Genomic DNA, 19,091 nt, shown 5'->3' on the forward strand with positions numbered 1-19,091 from the left:
GGTGGTCAGTGCGGCTGGTAAGCTAGCAGCAGGCGTTATCCGCCTCTCCTCACAAAAAGCCCTCCAGGCAGCGCCTTTCCCACACCAAAAAGACGCTACAAACGCTATGTCGACATGCAGCCTAACACTTCCTTTTACATCCCCTAATTACTATATGTACCCGGTAGCTGGTAAATTATAGTATTTATAATGACCACCGGTAAATAAGTAGGTATGGTATTACAAGCTCTTACCAAATCCATTGTAACTTGTTATTCCCTTTTCCATGCAATAAAGACGAGTTGCTGGGTAATATTTTCGTAGTGTTTGAGCTGTAGTTTCTCTGTAAAAGGAGCGTTACTGCTGAGGTTACCAGTGAGCTGTTGAGAAGCCTGTCTTTATTAGAGAGAGAGAGAGAGAGAGAGAGAGAGAGAGAGAGAGAGCTGTTAGTGTGCATATCACATAGGCCCCGTCTCTCACCCCTCGCTCCCCTCTCTCACGTGAGACGTGCACAGACTACAGAGGTGGAGAGCAGAGCAATGCACACCTCTCTTACCTCTGATTCACGCTGTCTGAGGGCTGAGTAGACCAGGCCGTACAATACACTCATCTGTTGCTGACTTGTTTGACTCAACTGCAGCCACACAGGGCAGGGACGTCTGCAGCCACACAGGGCAGGGACGTCTGGAGCCACACAGGGGAGGTCTGGGTAGTCTAAAAGCACTCGCCTTAGTCGCCTACCACCGCGGAGACCCCAGTTCAATTCCCGGGCAGCGGTACTTCCGCCTTGGTCAGACGTTCTTACAAGACAGGCCGTGTCTGCCGATGGGAAATCGGTGGGGTTTATGAGTCCTGGTCGCTGCACTAGCAGGGCGCCTGTTCGGGGGGAAGGGGGGGGGGGGGGGGGACCGAGTCGAATACCGTGATCCTCTCACACGCTACGTCCTGCCGGTGAAACATCTTGCTATCAGGTGAAAAAAAGCGCCTGGCGACTGCACATGTATCGGAGGAAGCACGTGCTATCCTGACCGGGACAGCAAGGGGGAGTGTGCCAAGTACATTTGGGGAGAAATAGCATTCTCAATAGCCAGAGTCACATGAAATGACCAACTTTAATGTAAACTAGTGTCCACAGCAGGATGACTGAAGGGTTTGACCCTTTTATCCCTGCACTAAAAATATGCAGTTCTAATTAAGAGTGCCTTTATTGTTTAAAAGATCATTTTATGTCCGTTGATTATCCCTCACATCAGCATTTTTGCATCACCGCTGATTTAAATGAGTGTGGGGGAGCCTCGAAGAATGATGCGGCGGTTATTGGTTTTTCTTCTGGGCTACATGACGACATCACAGTGGCTAAATAAATAGTGTGGGGTCTTGAAGAAAGAGCACAGTTCTCCTCCCTGTCTTCTTGGAGGGCAGTCAGACCGGCGTTAAATTCTAAAATATCCACTGTGTTGTGACGGAAAGGAGAAGTAGGTGAATAGAGGGATACTAGTAAAAGATCAACAGATGAACAGAGGAAGAAATGTTACATACAGTACATCAGTGATACTCAACTTGCGGCCACACAGGGGGCGCCCGCAGGCCGCATGTGGCCCGCGATGGAATTGCAATAAAAAAAAATACAGTGCATCTGAACGCAACATGCAAGATACCCGCTGAATAAGTGTCCAAATGTTCATGTAATTCTGGCCAATACTCCACTTCTGTTATAGCATTTAAATCTGGAATATGGATTATCTTTCAATAATCTATGATTTAGCTGCTAAATTGTCAAATACTGACGTCTGCTCGCTACCCAGGCACTTATGTAGCCTATCCTACTTAACCTAACTAACTTAACCTAACTAACTATCCGGTGTGCACAACATTGTCAGACTAAACTCCGGCTGTCACCCCAAAAACCTACAATCCGCTACAGAAAAGTGTATATTGTTTGTTTATTAACTGGCCCCTGGCCTTCTATCATTTCATGAAAGTGGCCCCCGGGCAAAGCAAGTTGAGTATCCCTGCAGTAGATCGTCCGGGAAGAAAAATAACAAATCAGAGGATCTGACAAAGAGGGACCAAACAGAAAAGGTGGATGAAAGTGAAAGGAAGAGAGAATGAAAGAGGATAGTAGAGGAAGAGAGTGATGATGAGAGAGGAGAAAAATGGGAATAGAAGGAGTGACAGGGGGAGGGCAGCAGGGGGCGGTGAGGAGAGGGGGAGTGAGCCTGCAGTGCTGCTATCCACTGGGGTCATGCTCATGAAACATTGAATCAAGCTGTGCAGATAACAGTGTCCTCTCTAACTTAGCACAAACACACATCTCGCTCTGTACACGTACATGTAGGACGTTTTGTCAGTGATACATCTGTGGCTCCGCCGTTGTGCAAAAAAACCCAAGATGCACCCAAAAATAGTCTGCTAGAAAAGATGTCAGCCCATTTTAAGTGAGTGTTGCTGCGTTGTTTGTGAGCACAGTCATTGTTTCCCTCTCAGCCAATAAGTTTAAATGCACTCTTTCAAATAACTCCTGTCCTGAACGACCTGAATCGCAGCATACGAGCCGAATAAGAACATCTAGGTCTATTAATAGTACAATTATGTATAGTGGATCATTGCCAAACACATTTACGATGGCCTACTTTTCACTCGTGGCACTGATCGCTTCACTATGATGAATACGCTGAAGCAAATCATCTTTTTCCTCTGTTTGTTTTGTGAGGCGTCTGCGTCTTTTACAGTGCTCAATGAATGAATGAATCCGCAAGTGTACTGAAAATAGAGCTGCATCGATTATTTGATTGACAGAATCGTCACGTATTTTTTATAATCGATAATCATTTAAGGCACATTTTTCAGAAAAAATACAAAAAAATCCAATGTAAATGTGAATATTCTGATTCTTTAGTCTTCTATGACAGTAACCTGATTATTTTGGGGTTGTGGGCTGTTGGTCATCTTGGGCTGATCCCAGCACAGCGTCTAGTAGTCTACTGTAGCGGCTATGTGTCGTTATGTTGTTTTGACTTGGCCGCGTTTTCGCCTCTGGAGTCGAGCGGCGACGCTTCTGCTGCGTTACGTTGTTGTGTTTTCAACCCCGACGATCTGCGTCAACGCTAACACTGTAGCCTCGATGTGCACAAGCCCTAGTCACACAGCCGTAGAGTATACTGGAGAGATCATTTAAAAAAAGTATTTATCATGCAATTACAGAAAGCAAAACTCTGAAAACACAAAAACTTTTCTTCCCGAGTGTCTTTCTTGGCGCCTTCTGACAGACAATCTTCAGGACTTTGTCATCCTGAACTCTGTGTACTCTGTGTTTGCATAGTGCTCGCGCTCGCAGACTCTAAACGCCTGCCTGAACGTCAGCTCTCAAAGGTCTGGGACAGCGCTCTGCAGACAGTGTAGCTGAATGGAGTCATGGATTGTGATGGTTAGCAGGGTTCTGAAATTACCAGCATCATCTACTACCCACATGACAGGTTGATCTTCTCCTAGGTTTCGTACCCAATTAAGGCTGTTTTTAAAACACAGTGCTTTCAGACGCATCTTGGCTGGGTTCAGCGGGGTTTGGTTTATACAGTAGGTGTGTTTTCTCTAGAGCCTGACTAACTTGTTTTGGTAAGGTCAGGTCAGTCGTCTTTATGTTAAGCAGTTACAAGTCAAACTGGCTGGGTGACAGTCAGACTGACTTCTCATCTACAGCCATGTGTTTATGATAGAGGAGGGCTAGTGGAACCTTGAAATAAAGTAATGCCTTCTCTGACGAGGAGAGAAGGCAAGATTCAAGATTCTTGAATCTTGAATCTTGAATCTTGCCTTCTCTCCCCGTCGCGTACGTAACGATGTGAGCAAGGAAGTTGTGTCTGTCATTTGTTGAGAGGCGGCAATCACAATTAGATTTTCTGGCTGTGTTCTGTCACGTGACATGCTCACATGGGTAGAGGAGGAACAGCGTATTGGTTGGACGATGCCAGAGTGGATGAATATTGATCGCTCTCAGTCAGTATGCAGACTAGTGTCAGGTGAGAAGCTCTTCTGAGCCCTGAGGTCTGCTGAATAATTCCAAACACCTGAACCAACAGAAAATGGTGCCAAGTAATTGTTTGACTTTGATACACAAAGAGAAGAGAAACGCATATGTAAACACCCATTAGGTTATATCCTGCAGACGGTTTCCTTTGTCTCAAATTCCTAGCCGTAGTTAATTACAGCTACCCGGGCAGCAGCCATGTGTGTCGGACGCTGCACTTGTCTTCCTTTAGCCTTTCTTTTCAGTATGGATCCTGACTGCCCTTCTTCCTGAAACTTCCCTCGGGGGCGCTCAACTCAGGTTGTATAGGCAAATCTGCTCTTCTGAAGATATCGGTAGTTTGGAACTTTTCCTGGGAATCCGGGTGGAGCAGTACACACATCTTGACAGCCCTAGGGGTCTGAAGGAGGTCCTCCCCCTAGTTTGTCCAGCAAACCCTGGAAGTCAGCAACATCTCCTCGTGACCTCGGCTTTTAAAGCACATCACAGCTGGCTATGGGATTGTTCTGTTCTGCAAGTTCTTCGCGTCTACCGAGATAAAGGATTCACCTAGAAGGACCAACATTATGGACTGCTCTATTCAAGAAGATGTTTATATGTAAAGATCAATATCATTTTTGAAGTCATGAATGTTTCGTCGCTCCAAGAGGGAAGGGGAGGTCAATTTGGACGCTTCACTGTAATCAGGCTGCCCTGAAGCAATTTTATAACCGGATATTATTCAAACGTTGATATTCAAGGATACATTTTGGACGTAACCTGCTGGATCTCTCAATTATAGGCAATAGATAGCCATGCTCAGCCTTTTTTCTCTGCAGCTTTGTGGATGTTTTGGATGTCGCAAAAAGAGGAAGAAACCTGGTAATAACATGAAAGAGGTGCACCAGTCTGGTTCCCTCGCACCGCTCTGTAAATCAGATTCAGCCAAAGTCAAGAAAGAGGTGAGATTCAAGCAAGAGGAAGTCAGACTCAACCAAGAAGATGCCAAACTCAACCATGCCCCATTTTCATTGAGCGATGCCATTTCCAACCAAGATCTCGATTCTGAGCCGGACAGCCCTAGCAACAGAGGCGACCAAGGAGCCCAAGTACCAGACCAGCAGCAATCTGGATCCGTCCATGATGTCGAGCAAGAGCAAGCTTCCTATCTCAGCCAAACAGCCAAAGTCGACCAAGGAGTCAAGCCCAACATGGTCCTTGTGGAGGGAGTTAAATGTAGGTCACTGCTAAAAACGCAACGCCAGGCCTGAGGGGATATGTGTGCCCACGGTGCTCTGCTGCACGGGGGGAACGCAAGCGCAAGAAGTCAACAGATTTTTCACACACGGTTATTTTTAGATGCTGGGTTGTGAGTTGTGTGTGTGTGCGTGTGTGTGTGTGTGTGTGTGTGCGTGTGTGTGTGTGTGTGTGTGTGTGTGTGTGTGTGCGTGTACAACTTCCGTTTGCCTTTTTTTGATGTATTTTAGAAGCATGGTGTCTTAAAAAAAACATGGCTGATTTTAGTGCCATGTGTTTGCCTCTGTAGTTCAAACTCAGCCCATGCCAAGCTGAGCTATTTTCTCCTCCCCTGCTAGTATTTTTGTCCCGTCCTCCTCCAAGCTGCTCCAGAGTGGTTGAGATGAGCATAATTTACCTCTGTCTTTGATCGTGATATGGGAGATGTTGTTTCAATGATGCATCATTGAATTATGTACGTAGTCATTTTGCTCTTTTCTTTTTTATATATCTCAAATGCCACATCATGCCCTCAGATCTAATCTGGGTGTCATCCTCTGGCTTCACAAATGGCAGCAACCTCAGTTTGAGTCTATTCTGCCACTGGAAGGGCAGAGGCTCCTTAAAATAGTCTGCCGTCAATTAAATATAGATGAGGCGCTTGGACTTGTCTGCCAGTGCACGTTAGTTGCGCTTGGAAAAGAACGAGGTGAGAATCTACCATACATTTAGAACATTAAAGCAAGCAATCCATTGTGTCCAACAGTACCCAAGGTGGTCTAGTTAAGGTACTCCATCTTAGTGGCTTGTTGTTCCATGCTGAAGATCCAAATATTTCCTCTTTGCTTCACTCTCATGAAGCTGGAGTAAGAAGCTCGCTGTTGTTGAGCACTATCACTATACAGAGAGGAGACTAGTGTGAACAAGATGCTCTTTCTTCTCTTTATTTATTTTTTCTGTTTTGGCGAAATCATATGACCCGAGATAAACGAAGGTCTGTGCTTTTATGTGAATTCTCAGACGAGGGTTTTCTAGATCGGAGTATTCATCGCGTTAAATAGCTGAATGATCTGGAAAGGTGTTTTTAGCCTTTGCCATTAGCCATCGATGGCTCCCTGCATGTGACCGTATCACAAAACCAGAGTTCAGTCTATCCAGGAGAGATGGTGGGAAGGTGATAGAAAGAAAGCAGACATATCGATCGTCTTTGAGCCCAGTGACAGTGTGTAGACCAACTGGGAAGGCCAAGGTCACAGGGAGGGTTGTGACCAGTGGCTGTCATGTTATTGATTGCGGTTTGAATGACATCATGGTGCAACTGGATGCTCTCTGACCACAGCAGTGTTACACACAGGCAGGGTGTGTGTGTGGATGACGTGACGCGGTGACATTTTGAGTGACAAAGCCAAGGTGATGGATGTGAGTGACACCAAAGAGGTCATGATTAGCTTTTGAAACTGCAAAAGCGGTTGTTGTTGTTGTTGTTGTTGTGAGCCAAGTGTGTGGCTTGACAACTGAATTGCTTGCTTTGGAAGTATCAATGTGGTTCTATGAGGTACTACAGCATTAAGCGCAGGTCATTTTTTATATATATATATATATATATATATATATATATATATATATATATGTATATGTATATGGGGTGGCTCAGTTGGAAACAGATTTAATGGTTGGAAAGGTTTTGTTGACAGTTGTGTGTGTTTAAGAGCAGTCTTGACAATATATAATATATGTATATATATATTTTTTTTAAGGTTTAATTAGGCTACATGTGTGTTTCTCATTTAGATACCACTGTCAAATCCATGGTGAGCACTGAGCACATGTTCTTCTTCTTGCAGCAACAACAAAAAGTGTTACCCTTACAAGCCAGAGTGGTTTTCTTTTGGCTTTCACTTCAGATAATTTGGGGTCGGAGCATCCATGAAATATTTTCCCACGGGCTGTTAGCTGATGCCTTCAATGTAAGGGGGGGGAAGGGTAATCAAATTATCAAATCATACACAGCTACATACACAAACATTGATCACTGTCACAATTCACATGTTTGTGATTTAGCCTATATTTACTGTAGATTTCCTCTGCTTTATCTATTACGGTATATTAGTCTTTGTCTGTGGAGATCGGCCAGTTAAAACACTAAGACAGTGATTTGGCTTTGTGCGGTTGGAAGGTTGGACCGTCTTTTTGTTGTCTCTAAGAAATATGATCCCTGACATGATCCAAATATAGAGCTAATGTGTTTACTGTTCATAGTCCTAAAGATATTGATAGTCCTAACAATAGGGTATATACAGTATCCTGGAGGCTGTGTCCATGGAATGCGGTACTGTGTGAGTTATGTTATATAAATTTGACTTTTTTGTCTTCTTCAAACATGGATTTGTTTCAGTCAATATTTTCTGTGTTGTCAACTCAAATAGAGAAAGCAAAAAGGAAGTGCAGTCGTTTTCTGTTTTGCACTAAAATGTGTAAAATGATTGAACTTGTTGTTTTGTGCCAGGCTCTATATCTGGCTAGCTGATTTTAGTATGACATCAGTCTTCCCCGATAAGACGTTTTCATCACTAAGAACTTGAAGAGAAAGCTGGTAAACAAACAAACAAACAAACAAACAAACTAAAGAGAGTGAAACAACATGGGCTTTACTGGAGCCAAGTGTTATCTACTGTAGTAGATTAAATGTATTTTATGATCAGGTTCCCTCCCTGCTGCTGCTGGTCCAGTTGGGATAAAACAGTGAAAGTCCAGCTCCTGGAACCTTCTTCCTCTTCAGCTGTGTGATTGATAAAGTGAGCAGCCAGACTCAGGAAGTGTTCCTGAAACCTGGGGGAGTTTTCCTTTTACTTCCGGAGAGGCTGGAGCTCCATTTCAGAATAAAAGCCTTCGGGGGTTCATTCATAAAATTCCACTGGAACAGATCAGTGTCACGCAAAATCTGCTACCCAGTAATTTTACCTGATTCATAAATTTACCACAGCCGTGAATGCCATGATGGAGCCACACTACTACGGTGTTATCCTCAGCTGTAGGCCAGGAGACAGCCAATCAAACCAACATCCTAATTAAGTTTTCCATAATCTAACACCTGTCCACGACTCTGTCTGTCTGTCTGGCTGTCTCTCTGTCTGTCTGTCTGGCTGTCTGTCTGTCTGGCTGTCTGTCTGGCTGTCTGGCTGTCTGTCTGTCTGTCTGTCAGTCTGTCTGGCTGTCTGGCTGGCTGTCTGTCTGGCTGTCTGTCTGGCTGTCTGTCTGTCTGTCTGTCTGTCTGGCTGTCTGTCTGTCTGTCTGGCTGTCTGTCTGTAGCTGATCTCGCATAACACTGGACCTAAAATAGCTAAAATGCTCTGTGCACATTTCTGCCTGTATGCTCAACGACCTCTCGAGATTGCAGTGATTCACAATGGTTGAAAAACCTATGCTATTGACTGTTTATACTGTCATTAATGACTGTGTCTGACAACTGCTGACTCCTCACTCTGACCAGTAGGGGGCGCAAGTTAGTTACAATGGGGTGGCTCAGTTGGAAACAGATTTAATGTTTGGAAAGGTTTTGTTGACAGTTGTGTGTGTTTAAAGAGCAGTCTCGACAATTTGAGGCAGCAGTCATGTCATGTGTTAGCAGCAGTGTCTGTGCAGGCTAGTTGGCTAACGTAAGCTAGCGGCCTGACTGAGTGAGTGGGCGAGTATGCTTGTTAGAGGAGTTGCTGTTCGCTACAGCTGTGGAGAGAATAGTTTACATGGTGTTTGTGAAGTGCCACCATATTCTCCGTTTGGCAGGCGATAATTTAACTTGTACCTATACTGTATGTACGTATATATATATACAGTACGTACCTATACTGTAAATCTATATTAGCCTTTCTAATCTACTCTATGAGTGAACGTGGATCAGATGGTTCAGACCTATGTGCGTAAAGGTGCACGGTGTTACGCCATGCAAACCATGTACCTATCAGCTGTGCGTTCAAGTTCGGACTGGAGTGTAAAACCACCGTTAATATTTTGTGTAGTTAGGCGTTGCAGAGCCTGGTGGAGATCTGGATCACTTTCTGGTTGGATGTGTGTGTATGGTGAACTTCTCTTTCTTATCATGATAAACCAAATCATATCAGATAGAAACGGACTTTTATAACTACAATCGGAGCCTTAATTAATAATTGCAATTAATAATTGAGAGTCGTGGGCTATTTAAATGTCTTTGTGGTATCTTCGATAGAAGTCACACAGAGATGTCTTTGTCCGAGTGACACCTGGTCAAGAAGGTAGCAAAAGAAAAGAAAAGTGAAAAGGGGACAGACACTAGAAAGCGGTTTGATCATCTGAACGACCATAACATGCTTATTGAGGGCTGGGTAAGATTCACTGTCACTCTGGTTCTATAAGTACACTCGTGTGAAATTCATGTGAGGCTCCACAGGACATAAAACATTAAGACAAGGAGCAAAAAAGCAAGTTGCCAAAAAAGCAACACGTAATAAATATGAAACAAACATGGCATAAAAGAAACAGAAACACAAGAGCAAGAGGAATATAAGAAAAGGAATAAGAAAAGACAATGAAGAATACTACAGTAGGTGCAAGGTGCAAGTGGAGATACAGCGGAGAGGTCACGCTGCCAACCTCCTTGTTCTCACCATGGTGGAGGTGTTCTCAGTCTCCGAGGTGTTTCACACCATAGTCAGGGTAAACAAGACAAACAAAGTGAGCTTCTTGGAAGATGGGAGCAGAGATTTAATAATAAACTACTACATGTGTACTGAAACCAGTATACAAACGTTGTACATCTTCACAGGAATAGACTGGGGCACAAAAAACGCAACGCGTTTCAACCTCTCTGGTCTTCGTCAGGCTGTCAGGACAATGCTCCTAGCGTTATTTTTATTTTATTTTTATTGATAAAGAGTCTCGATGAGAGCAATCCGCTTTTTACAGGAGCGCCCTCTTCACATTCACACACACATTCATACCTGGAAGCTGACCAGTACAACCACAGTCTGATCTGCTGGCCACTGAGCAGCTCCACTGGAGCGGTTGGGGTTAAGGGCCTTGCTCAAGGGCACCTCAGTGGTGATAATGAGGGAGGGGCAAGCGCTGCCTTTTCACTTTCCCCACCCAGATTTATCCTGCTGGTCCTGGGGATTGAACCAATGACCTTCCAGTCACAAGCTCGCTTCTCTAACCTCTACTGTTACTCTAATGACTATTAAGTCATGTGTGGTGTTGGGGGGGGGGGGGGGTTTCATAACGCCCCATTAAGCGATTGCAGCCCCCCTCCTCCCACACACACACACACACACACAACTATGCCATTTGGTAGCCTTATACCTCCTCCCCCATATCTGTGTGTGTGTGTGTCTGTGTCTGTGTGTGTGTGTGTGTGTGTGTGTGTGTGTGTGTGTGTGTGTGTGTGCACACATGCGCGCGCGCGCGCCTATGTGTGTGTACTGGTTGGCACGGAGTGGAACAGCTGCTGATTATAACAAGAAGTATTTCCTTCCCAAACCTTTTGTACTTACAGACTCACGCGTGTGTGCACGCGCGCACACACACACACACACACGCGCACACACACACACACGCGCACACACACACGGACACAAAGCGTAACACTCCTCGGTGTCTTTTGGTATCCGAGTCAACCCTCTGCTGGATTGCCTGAGGGAATAGGTGTCTCAGCATTCTGCCCTGTCTGCTCTGTGAAGGGATGGATAGAGAGAGAGAGAGGGAGAGAGAGAGAGAGAGAGAGAAAGAGAGAGAGAGAGAGAGACAGGGTTCACCCCAGGTTATGTACAGTCCATATATGCCCAACTGACACAAAGCTATTGCTCTCAAATCATGTTTAACCCTTGTTTATCCAGGGAGGGTTAGCTGAGCATACTGTAATGCATGAGTGGACAGTATGATGGCTACACAGACCTAATTAATTACTGTAGCAGTTTATTTGAATGCAGTCCCTGGCTCGAGTCCAACAGCTGTCTTGTCTTATTAATGTAAAATGCTTTAGCTACACTATACATACAGTATGTAGGGCCACAATATATATGGCCACTCATGCAAACTAATACCAACAAAGTGACTTCTCTGAAAAGTGCATTTCGCTCACACACAAGAAAACGATTTGAGCGTCTCTCACTTGAATTTTGGTCACGAAGAAGAAACGATGAGCATTTTAACAGTCAAAAATAGTGTTTTGGAAGTTCATGGAAGTTTATCTTTGCACCCGGCACTGGGTAGGAGGAGGTTACCATGACAAATCTTGTGCCACACAGTAAGTGATGTGTTTTATGTTGACTGAAGCAGCAACAGCGGTGTGTTTTTTGGAATAAACAGAAGACCTGGGAGTGGGCTAGCAGCAGTGAGTCACGGCTGAACAGACAAAGAATCTTTGAATTTGGCACAAATTCAGAAACAGCAACTCAAACTTCATCAATACAAAATTCGAATGAAAAAATAATAGAGGATAAATCTATTATTTGCAGTCGCTTTGCTTGTTTGTTGAGGGATTTGGGAGCTGCTGTCAGTCCAGTAATGCAGAGTACAGGTGAAAAGAGTCCAGCAATGCAGAGTACAGGTGAACACAGTCCAGTAATGCAGAGTACAGGTGAACACAGTCCAGTAATGCAGAGTACAGGTGAACACAGTCCAGTAATGCAGAGTACAGGTGAAAATGTTGTGAAGTGATACTGTAGCTACTAGCTAGGAGATGTGCAAACTCCAACCGACCAGAGGAGGTGCTAGTGCAGCGACCGGGACACACCCTTAATCCAGCTTCCCACCCGCAGACACAGCCAATTGTGCCCTTATGGACGCCCGACCAAACCGGAGGTAATTCCGGGGCTCGAACCTGCGACCCTCGTGTTGGTAGGCAGGGAATCTACCGATGCACTACCCTCAAGCCCAGTGTGTATCTATTGTCACAGTCTTTTTCTCAATCTGACACTGTCCATCTTAGTCTCTCCTTCTCTGCTTTCCACTCCATTTTTCTCTCAGCCTCTCTTCCTCCTACTCCCTCTCTCATTTGGCTCCTGCATGCATCATTGATGCTTCCTCATATGGGCCAGGCCTTTGAGTCATGCCTCTGTGGCGCTTCATCTCTCTCTGTGCAGTGAAGTGAGGAGGGCGTTATGAAGCCATCAGAGGCTGTGCTGAGGGCGGTGTCGTCATCACCAGAGAGAAGGGCGTTATGAAGCCATCAGAGGCTGTGCTGAGGGCGGTGTCATCACCAGAGAGAAGGGCGTTATGAAGCCATCAGAGGCTGTGCTGAGGGCGGTGTCGTCACCAGAGAGAAGGGCGTTATGAAGCCATCAGAGGCTGTGCTGAGGGCGGTGTCATCACCAGAGAGAAGGGCGTTATGAAGCCATCAGAGACTGTGCTGAGGGCGGTGTCGTCATCAGAGAGAAGGCCGTTATGAAGCCATCAGAGGCTGTGCTGAGGGCGGTGTCATCATCACGAGAGAGAAGGGCGTTATGAAGCCATCAGAGACTGTGCTGAGGGCGGTGTCATCATCACGAGAGAGAAGGGCGTTATGAAGCCATCAGAGACTGTGCTGAGGGCGGTGTCGTCATCAGAGAGAAGGGCGTTATGAAGCCATCAGAGACTGTGCTGAGGGCGGTGTCATCATCACGAGAGAGAAGGGCGTTATGAAGCCATCAGAGACTGTGCTGAGGGCGGTGTCATCATCACCAGAGAGAAGGGCGTTATGAAGCCATCAGAGACTGTGAGAGGGCGCTGTCATCATCAGAGAGAAGGGCGTTATGAAGCCTGGAGGCTGTGCTGAGGGCGGTGTCATCATCAGAGAGAAGGGCGTTATGAAGCCATCAGAGACTGTGCTGAGGGCGGTGTCGTCATCAGAGAGAAGGGCGTTATGAAGCCATCAGAGACTGTGCTGAGGGCGGTGTCATCATCAGAGAGAAGGGCGTTATGAAGCCATCAGAGACTGTGCTGAGGGCAGTGTCATCATCAGAGAGAAGGGCGTTATGAAGCCTGGAGACTGTGCTGAGGGCGGTGTCATCATCAGAGAGAAGGGCGTTATGAAGCCATCAGAGGCTGTGCTGAGGGCGGTGTCATCACCAGAGAGAAGGGTGTTATGAAGCCATCAGAGACTGTGCTGAGGGCGGTGTTGTCATCAGAGAGAAGGGCGTTATGAAGCCAGGAGACTGTGCTGAGGGCTGTGTCGTCATCAGAGGACACACCTGTGACTCCCCCACTCCTCTCTCTCTATCCTTCCTCGGTTGTCCCTAGCAACAGAAGGAATCCACTGGCTTGATGCATGAACAAGCGTGTGTGTGACACACACACACACACACACACACACACACACACACTCAAAACGACTAGTTTCGTTTCATTTTTATTTTATGGATGGATGTACTGTATATACTGTAGGCCTGGAGCATTTGCTGTTGTGTTTTCTATAGTTAAAGACTATGGTTCTTTTTGGTTCTGTGTGTGTGTGTGTGTGTGTGTGTGTGTGTGTGTGTGTGTGTGTGTGTGTGTGTGTGTGTTTTGAGGCAGCAATACTGGCTCCCAGCTCTATAGTACAGTGTGCCTGCCAATATCTCCAGCCTTGATTCCTTGATCGTCTTCTTGAAATGCTAACGATGATTTTTTTTGGACGACGCCCACCCACCCATCTTAACGACGCCCACCCACCCATCTCAGCTGGAAGAGATGAAAATGTGGAAGCCGTTAAACCAACAGCCAGCCAGTGCTAGACGAACACCGTCGCAGCAAATCTCCCAAGGCTCCATCATGTGTGCACGCCAGTGGCTGGATTATGCTAACTCTTAGCTCTGGGAGTCTCACTCCCTTTCTCTCTTTCGCTCCGTTGTGGAGGTCAGCATCCGGAACAGCAGCATGTCTCACTGTCCTCCTGCTCAGTCAGTCCCGGCTCTGGGCAGGAGACTCCATGAAGGTCTCTCCTTCTCACTCTCTTTCACAGCTCGGTCAATGGGGTTTTTGTGGTGGTGGTGGTGGGGGGGGGGGGTAGTGAATTAATTAGGCTGATAGCGATGACAGTGTCTTTGCCCCTGGGCCCAAGCCAAGGCTCTGCTATTCTACAACCTCCTTTGAAACACTGGTCACAATTCCACTTCCTATTTGCTTTTCTGAGGGCAGCAATGTCCAATCAATGGCCACTTTTGTGTGGGAAGTGAACTGACAGTGGGCTTGGCCGAGGACTCTCCAAGGCTGATGTTCTGTGAAGCAGTGGGTCTCAAAGTGGGTTCCGTGGACCCTCCGGGCTCCTTGAGGGCGTTCCAGGGGGTCCCCAGCAAAAAGGGGAATAATTTATTTGGACTATAATTCCATTCCCAGGACTAATTTGGTCATGGGTTTCATGCACTTTCTGTAATAAAACATCTAAAAGCAAAAGTCTTATCAGATGGGGGACCCTGGGAGAAAAACCTTATCAGATGGGGGTTTGTGGTCTAATTTGTGTCAGTTGGGGTCCTTGATGTGAAAAAGTTTGAGGACCAATGAGAAAACAGACGGACACGGTTTGTCTGACAGACTTCAGAGCGAGCGGTTTAGTTAGACTTTTGAATCGATTTCCTCTCACCGCCAGAGGAGTATGGGCTGTCTGGTCACAAGCAGTGGAGTTTGGAACTTTGTGAGGCACTAAATCATGAATGTTCGTGATGCAGGCACACAAAGATGTGACTGCTGCGGTGCACAGTGAGAGACTGTGCCTGCTGGCCAGGTACGAGTACACAGCCTGCAGGAACCAGACATGTTTCCTGGAAGAAGAAGGGACTGGGATTGTGACGTGACAGCTGTGATGGAGAGGATGGCATGTTGAGGAGTGTGTGTGTGTGTGTATGTGTGTTTGTGTGTGGGGAGTGTCTGTGTGCATGCGTGTGCGTGCACGTGTGTGTGTACGTGTGTGTGTGTGTGTGTGTGTGTGCGAGAGAGAGAGAGATTCATTGTCTCCACACACATTCAGGTCTCTGTGCATGTATGCTTGCTTGCTTGCGTGTGTGTGTGTGTGTGTGTGTAATGTGTGCTTGTGTGTGTGTGTGTGTGTGTGTGTGTGTAATGTGTGCTTGCTTGTGTGTGTGTGTAATGTGTGCTTGCTTGAGTTAGGCTATCCTCCCCTCTGTGATTTATCACCAGTGTCATTGAACGTGGCTGCAGTGGGAGCCTCTCTCCCCCCCCCCCCCCCCCCCCCCCCCCCCAACACATCTATTTTTACCTGCTTATTGCTCACCAAGCCACTGGAGGCAGCGTGATTGGGAGATAGAGAGATAGATGAAGAGGGGAGGCAAACAAGGTAGGGGTGGAGAAGTGGGGAATGTCCTCTGCCATAGTCAAAACAGAGCCAGCCATCTTGGTCCTGAAAGATGAGAAAGACTGTTGTCGTTGGTGTTGTTGTTATCATTGCTATCTAGTTGGTTTGGATTTGTAGCTTCTCCAGACAGTCACACTGATGCAGTCAGAAACATTGACTATATTTACATGATTGCAATATTCTGATATTAACCTGATTAACCCATTGATACCTGATGCAGCATTTGCGTGTATATCCCTCATTTGTGTGCGTATCCCTTTAAGGCCGCGAACCGCGTTAACGCGGTTCGCGGTCTTAAAGGGATACACACACAAATGCTGCATCAGGTATCAATGGGTTAATACAATACTCTGAACAAGACACTGACATGTAAATAGCATTTTCTGATGACCGTAACCAGAATAAGGTCATCATTAAAGGATGGGTTTTCCGTGGGGAATATGAATATATATTAAATCTCACGCCCCTAAGGTTTTAGAATCCGTTGAAATTTTTTAAATTGGTTATTAACTGCCATGCCTATCAAGCATCTATCACATTATTTCCATGTCGCTCTGACGCAAAACGCGTCAGAGCGACACCCCCCGCCTTGCGGAAGTCGTGCACCTATGAACTACAACTGTTGTGAGCCATGGTCCCGCCTCTAGAGGTCCTCCACGCCCCTTCAGAGGTCTGAAGAAAAACGAAAAGGCAGCCATCTTTTTCAACCGCCTAGCATGCTGTAGCTAATATTAGCTTCCCATAGTTCCTTGCAAAGAGACGATTTTCTCGGGAATGGAAGCACTAACAGACACGGGACTGGCGGCATTGGAAAGCTCGTCAAATTTTACATCTAGTAGTAGGTGGGTTGAAGTAACGAAATCAACGCTGAGCAATGTACCCATTTCTACACATTTTTACAGAAAATAGTTACAACATCAGATGCGCGTAACTCCTACGAAAATGCATGAAAATGCATGAATTTTTTTTTATGAAGACATCTCCCGACATATATACTTCAGTTTAAATTTGGTGCAATTTGGAGGCAATTGATTTTCGATTTATTTTCGATTTATTTCTTCTTCTCTCCATGTCTTCTCTCCATGTCTTCTTCTTCTTTGAGTTTTATGGCGGTTGGCAAACATATATGTGCATTACCGCCACCTACTGGAGTTTGATATCAGCCAAACGCCTGAGGGGTGGGCATGGAAACGAAGGCCACGCGAGCCCAGTGCATTGTGGGAAATGTAGTATTTCGAGTCCCCGCACCCGCACCTCCCCCCCACCACCCCCCCCCCCCCCACACACAGAGTGGATTTCTGGTGATATCTCAGGCTGTAAACAACCAATTTCAAAAATTTCAACGGATTCTAAAACCTTAGGGGCGTGAGATTTAATGTATATTCATATTCCCCACGGAAAACCCGGCCTTTAACGGGGCATTCCATTTAAACTGGGAGCTGGGAATGTCACAGTTCAAAGGTCATGAACTGCGACTGTGACATCACCTGTGCTTCGGATTTTCTCTGCCGAACTCGGAGGAGGAGTCTCACCAGCCCCAACCGCAAAAATCCAAGATGGCTGCTCCACACGCTTCAACAGTAGTTAAAATTGTAAAATTTAGTTTAGTTAAAATAGTAAATATTGTTTATTTTTTGTGTCTCATTAAATTAGTTGTACACACAGTGCTGTCTAACTTCTATCTGTGTGTGGACATGTTGCTACAGTGTTTGTATGCACAAAAGTTAGCTAGAGCTAACTCTGGCTGGTTTCCCGATTGTTTAAATGGAACGGCGACAACTCGCGTGTGGCGTCACACAACTGTGAAATCCCAAACTCCCAGTTTAAATGGAAGGCACGGGCAGCATAATAAATGTGGAATATTCTGATCTTAGTGGCATTATTTAAGTGCATTGTAGACATGTAAACGCCTTAATTGCACTACAACGTCCTATCGGAGTTTTCGCAGCATTTTGTGACACTAGGCATCTCACGTGCTACGCTCGCCCGCTGTGCACAAATGATCAATGATGACATCACTCACTGATGACATCACAATGGCTCGAGTGACCATCACTGATCACATCGTGGAGTGCTCGAGTGACATCACTCAGAGCACAATTGCTCAACTTCACATGTCATAGACATTGTGACATCATCAGTGACATCACAATGCTTGAGTGACCATCACTGATTAAATCAACCAATTTGGGACAAAAATTGTGGGAATTTAAACAGAGCCCACTTCCTCCCTTTTTATGATGATGATGAAGATGATGATGATGAATGATGATGATCATCAGGGACGTAATGTGAGCATGCGTCTTCAGTCATTAAGCGGATTATGCTCTGTAGCACGTATGCATGGAATATTCTATAAGCAACGTATGCACATGTAAACACCTCAATCTAAATCTGGTCTTGTTTAGAATAAGTTGGATTATTGCAGTACATGTAAATGTAATGGTTGTGTGTGTGTGCAGTAGGCTTTGGTAAAATAGTGAGACAACTACCAAGGAATGAACCCTCTAACCATAATGAGACATAATGAGGGGAAATATGCAGCAGAATGAAAGGTCAAACGAGAGAGAGAGGGAAAAACAAAAGGGAGAAATGAGAACGCTTCAAAAGATCAGACAATAATAGAGAAGGAAAAGATAGATCATGTGACCTGTTGTATCCTCAATCAAGCCAGCAGCATTGAGTTCAGTCATGTGGTACGAGTCATCTCGCTGCCGTAAAGCTGTTTACCATTGACGCCACACTGATTGGCCAGCTGTCAGCAGTCATTAACGTGACACATGCGCTAGCTAGGAACCTCACAGGCTAGTGGCTACATGCCAAACCACACACACACACACACGCACACACACACACACACACACACTCATGCGCACACACAAACACGTTTCCCCTCACATATGGCATGCTCCCACCAAGGTGCTACTACAACACCTCACACTCATGGTAGCAGACGATGCTCCTCCGAGTCCTCCCCTTTTAGTCTGTTACCTATCTGTTTTCAGCTGAAGCATGTCTGCCATCATGTGTTTACAATGGCTCATGTTGCATAGCACTATGAATAAGGTTGACTCTACTGTGTCTACAATGTACTTAACATTAACTTAACTGATGACGGAAGATGGAAGCAACGTCTCCAAGAAGCTATTTCATGTCTATTCTATATGTTGCAATATTCCTCTTTTTCCTATTTAGCTTTTCTGCCTTGAGCTATCTTGTCACCAGCAAATGTTTCTCAGTCTTTGGGCCTGCCATTAAAACCTTCAGCTGTAGCGGAACTAACTCCTACTCTCTCTCTGATTGGTCGTCCAGGTACAACCCGCCCCCCGCGTGACGGAGAAGTCTCTGGTGTAGACTACGTCTTCCTGTCAGTGGAGGACTTCCTGGAGTTGGAGAAGAGTGGAACCCTGTTGGAGATAGGAACGTATGAAGGTGAATTCCATATCTCATAGTGATTATAATACATAATAGTGTAAGGGCATGTGAGGGTGGATTATTCCTTCAAACGAATGCTGAGATCACTTTGAACTTTGGCATACACATGTGTACAGATGCCACAGTGGCAGCAGTAGCTGA

The 19,091-nt window shown here is 45.7% G+C and overlaps 1 protein-coding gene across 10 annotated transcripts in view; it reads left to right on the plus strand.

The window, feature by feature from the left end:
- Positions 1-19,091, plus strand: part of magi1b (membrane associated guanylate kinase, WW and PDZ domain containing 1b) — a 183,034-nt gene that overhangs the window by 92,889 nt on the left and 71,054 nt on the right. For all 10 annotated transcript variants that reach the window (XM_083660739.1, XM_083660745.1, XM_083660742.1 and 7 more), the window contains exon 3: positions 18,828-18,947. In XM_083660739.1, coding sequence (XP_083516865.1) covers positions 18,828-18,947 — 120 coding nt within the window. The remainder of the gene's footprint in view (positions 1-18,827; positions 18,948-19,091) is intronic.

This window comes from Poromitra crassiceps (assembly GCF_964638095.1).
Source record: "Poromitra crassiceps genome assembly, chromosome: 25".
Taxonomy (NCBI): domain Eukaryota; kingdom Metazoa; phylum Chordata; class Actinopteri; order Beryciformes; family Melamphaidae; genus Poromitra; species Poromitra crassiceps.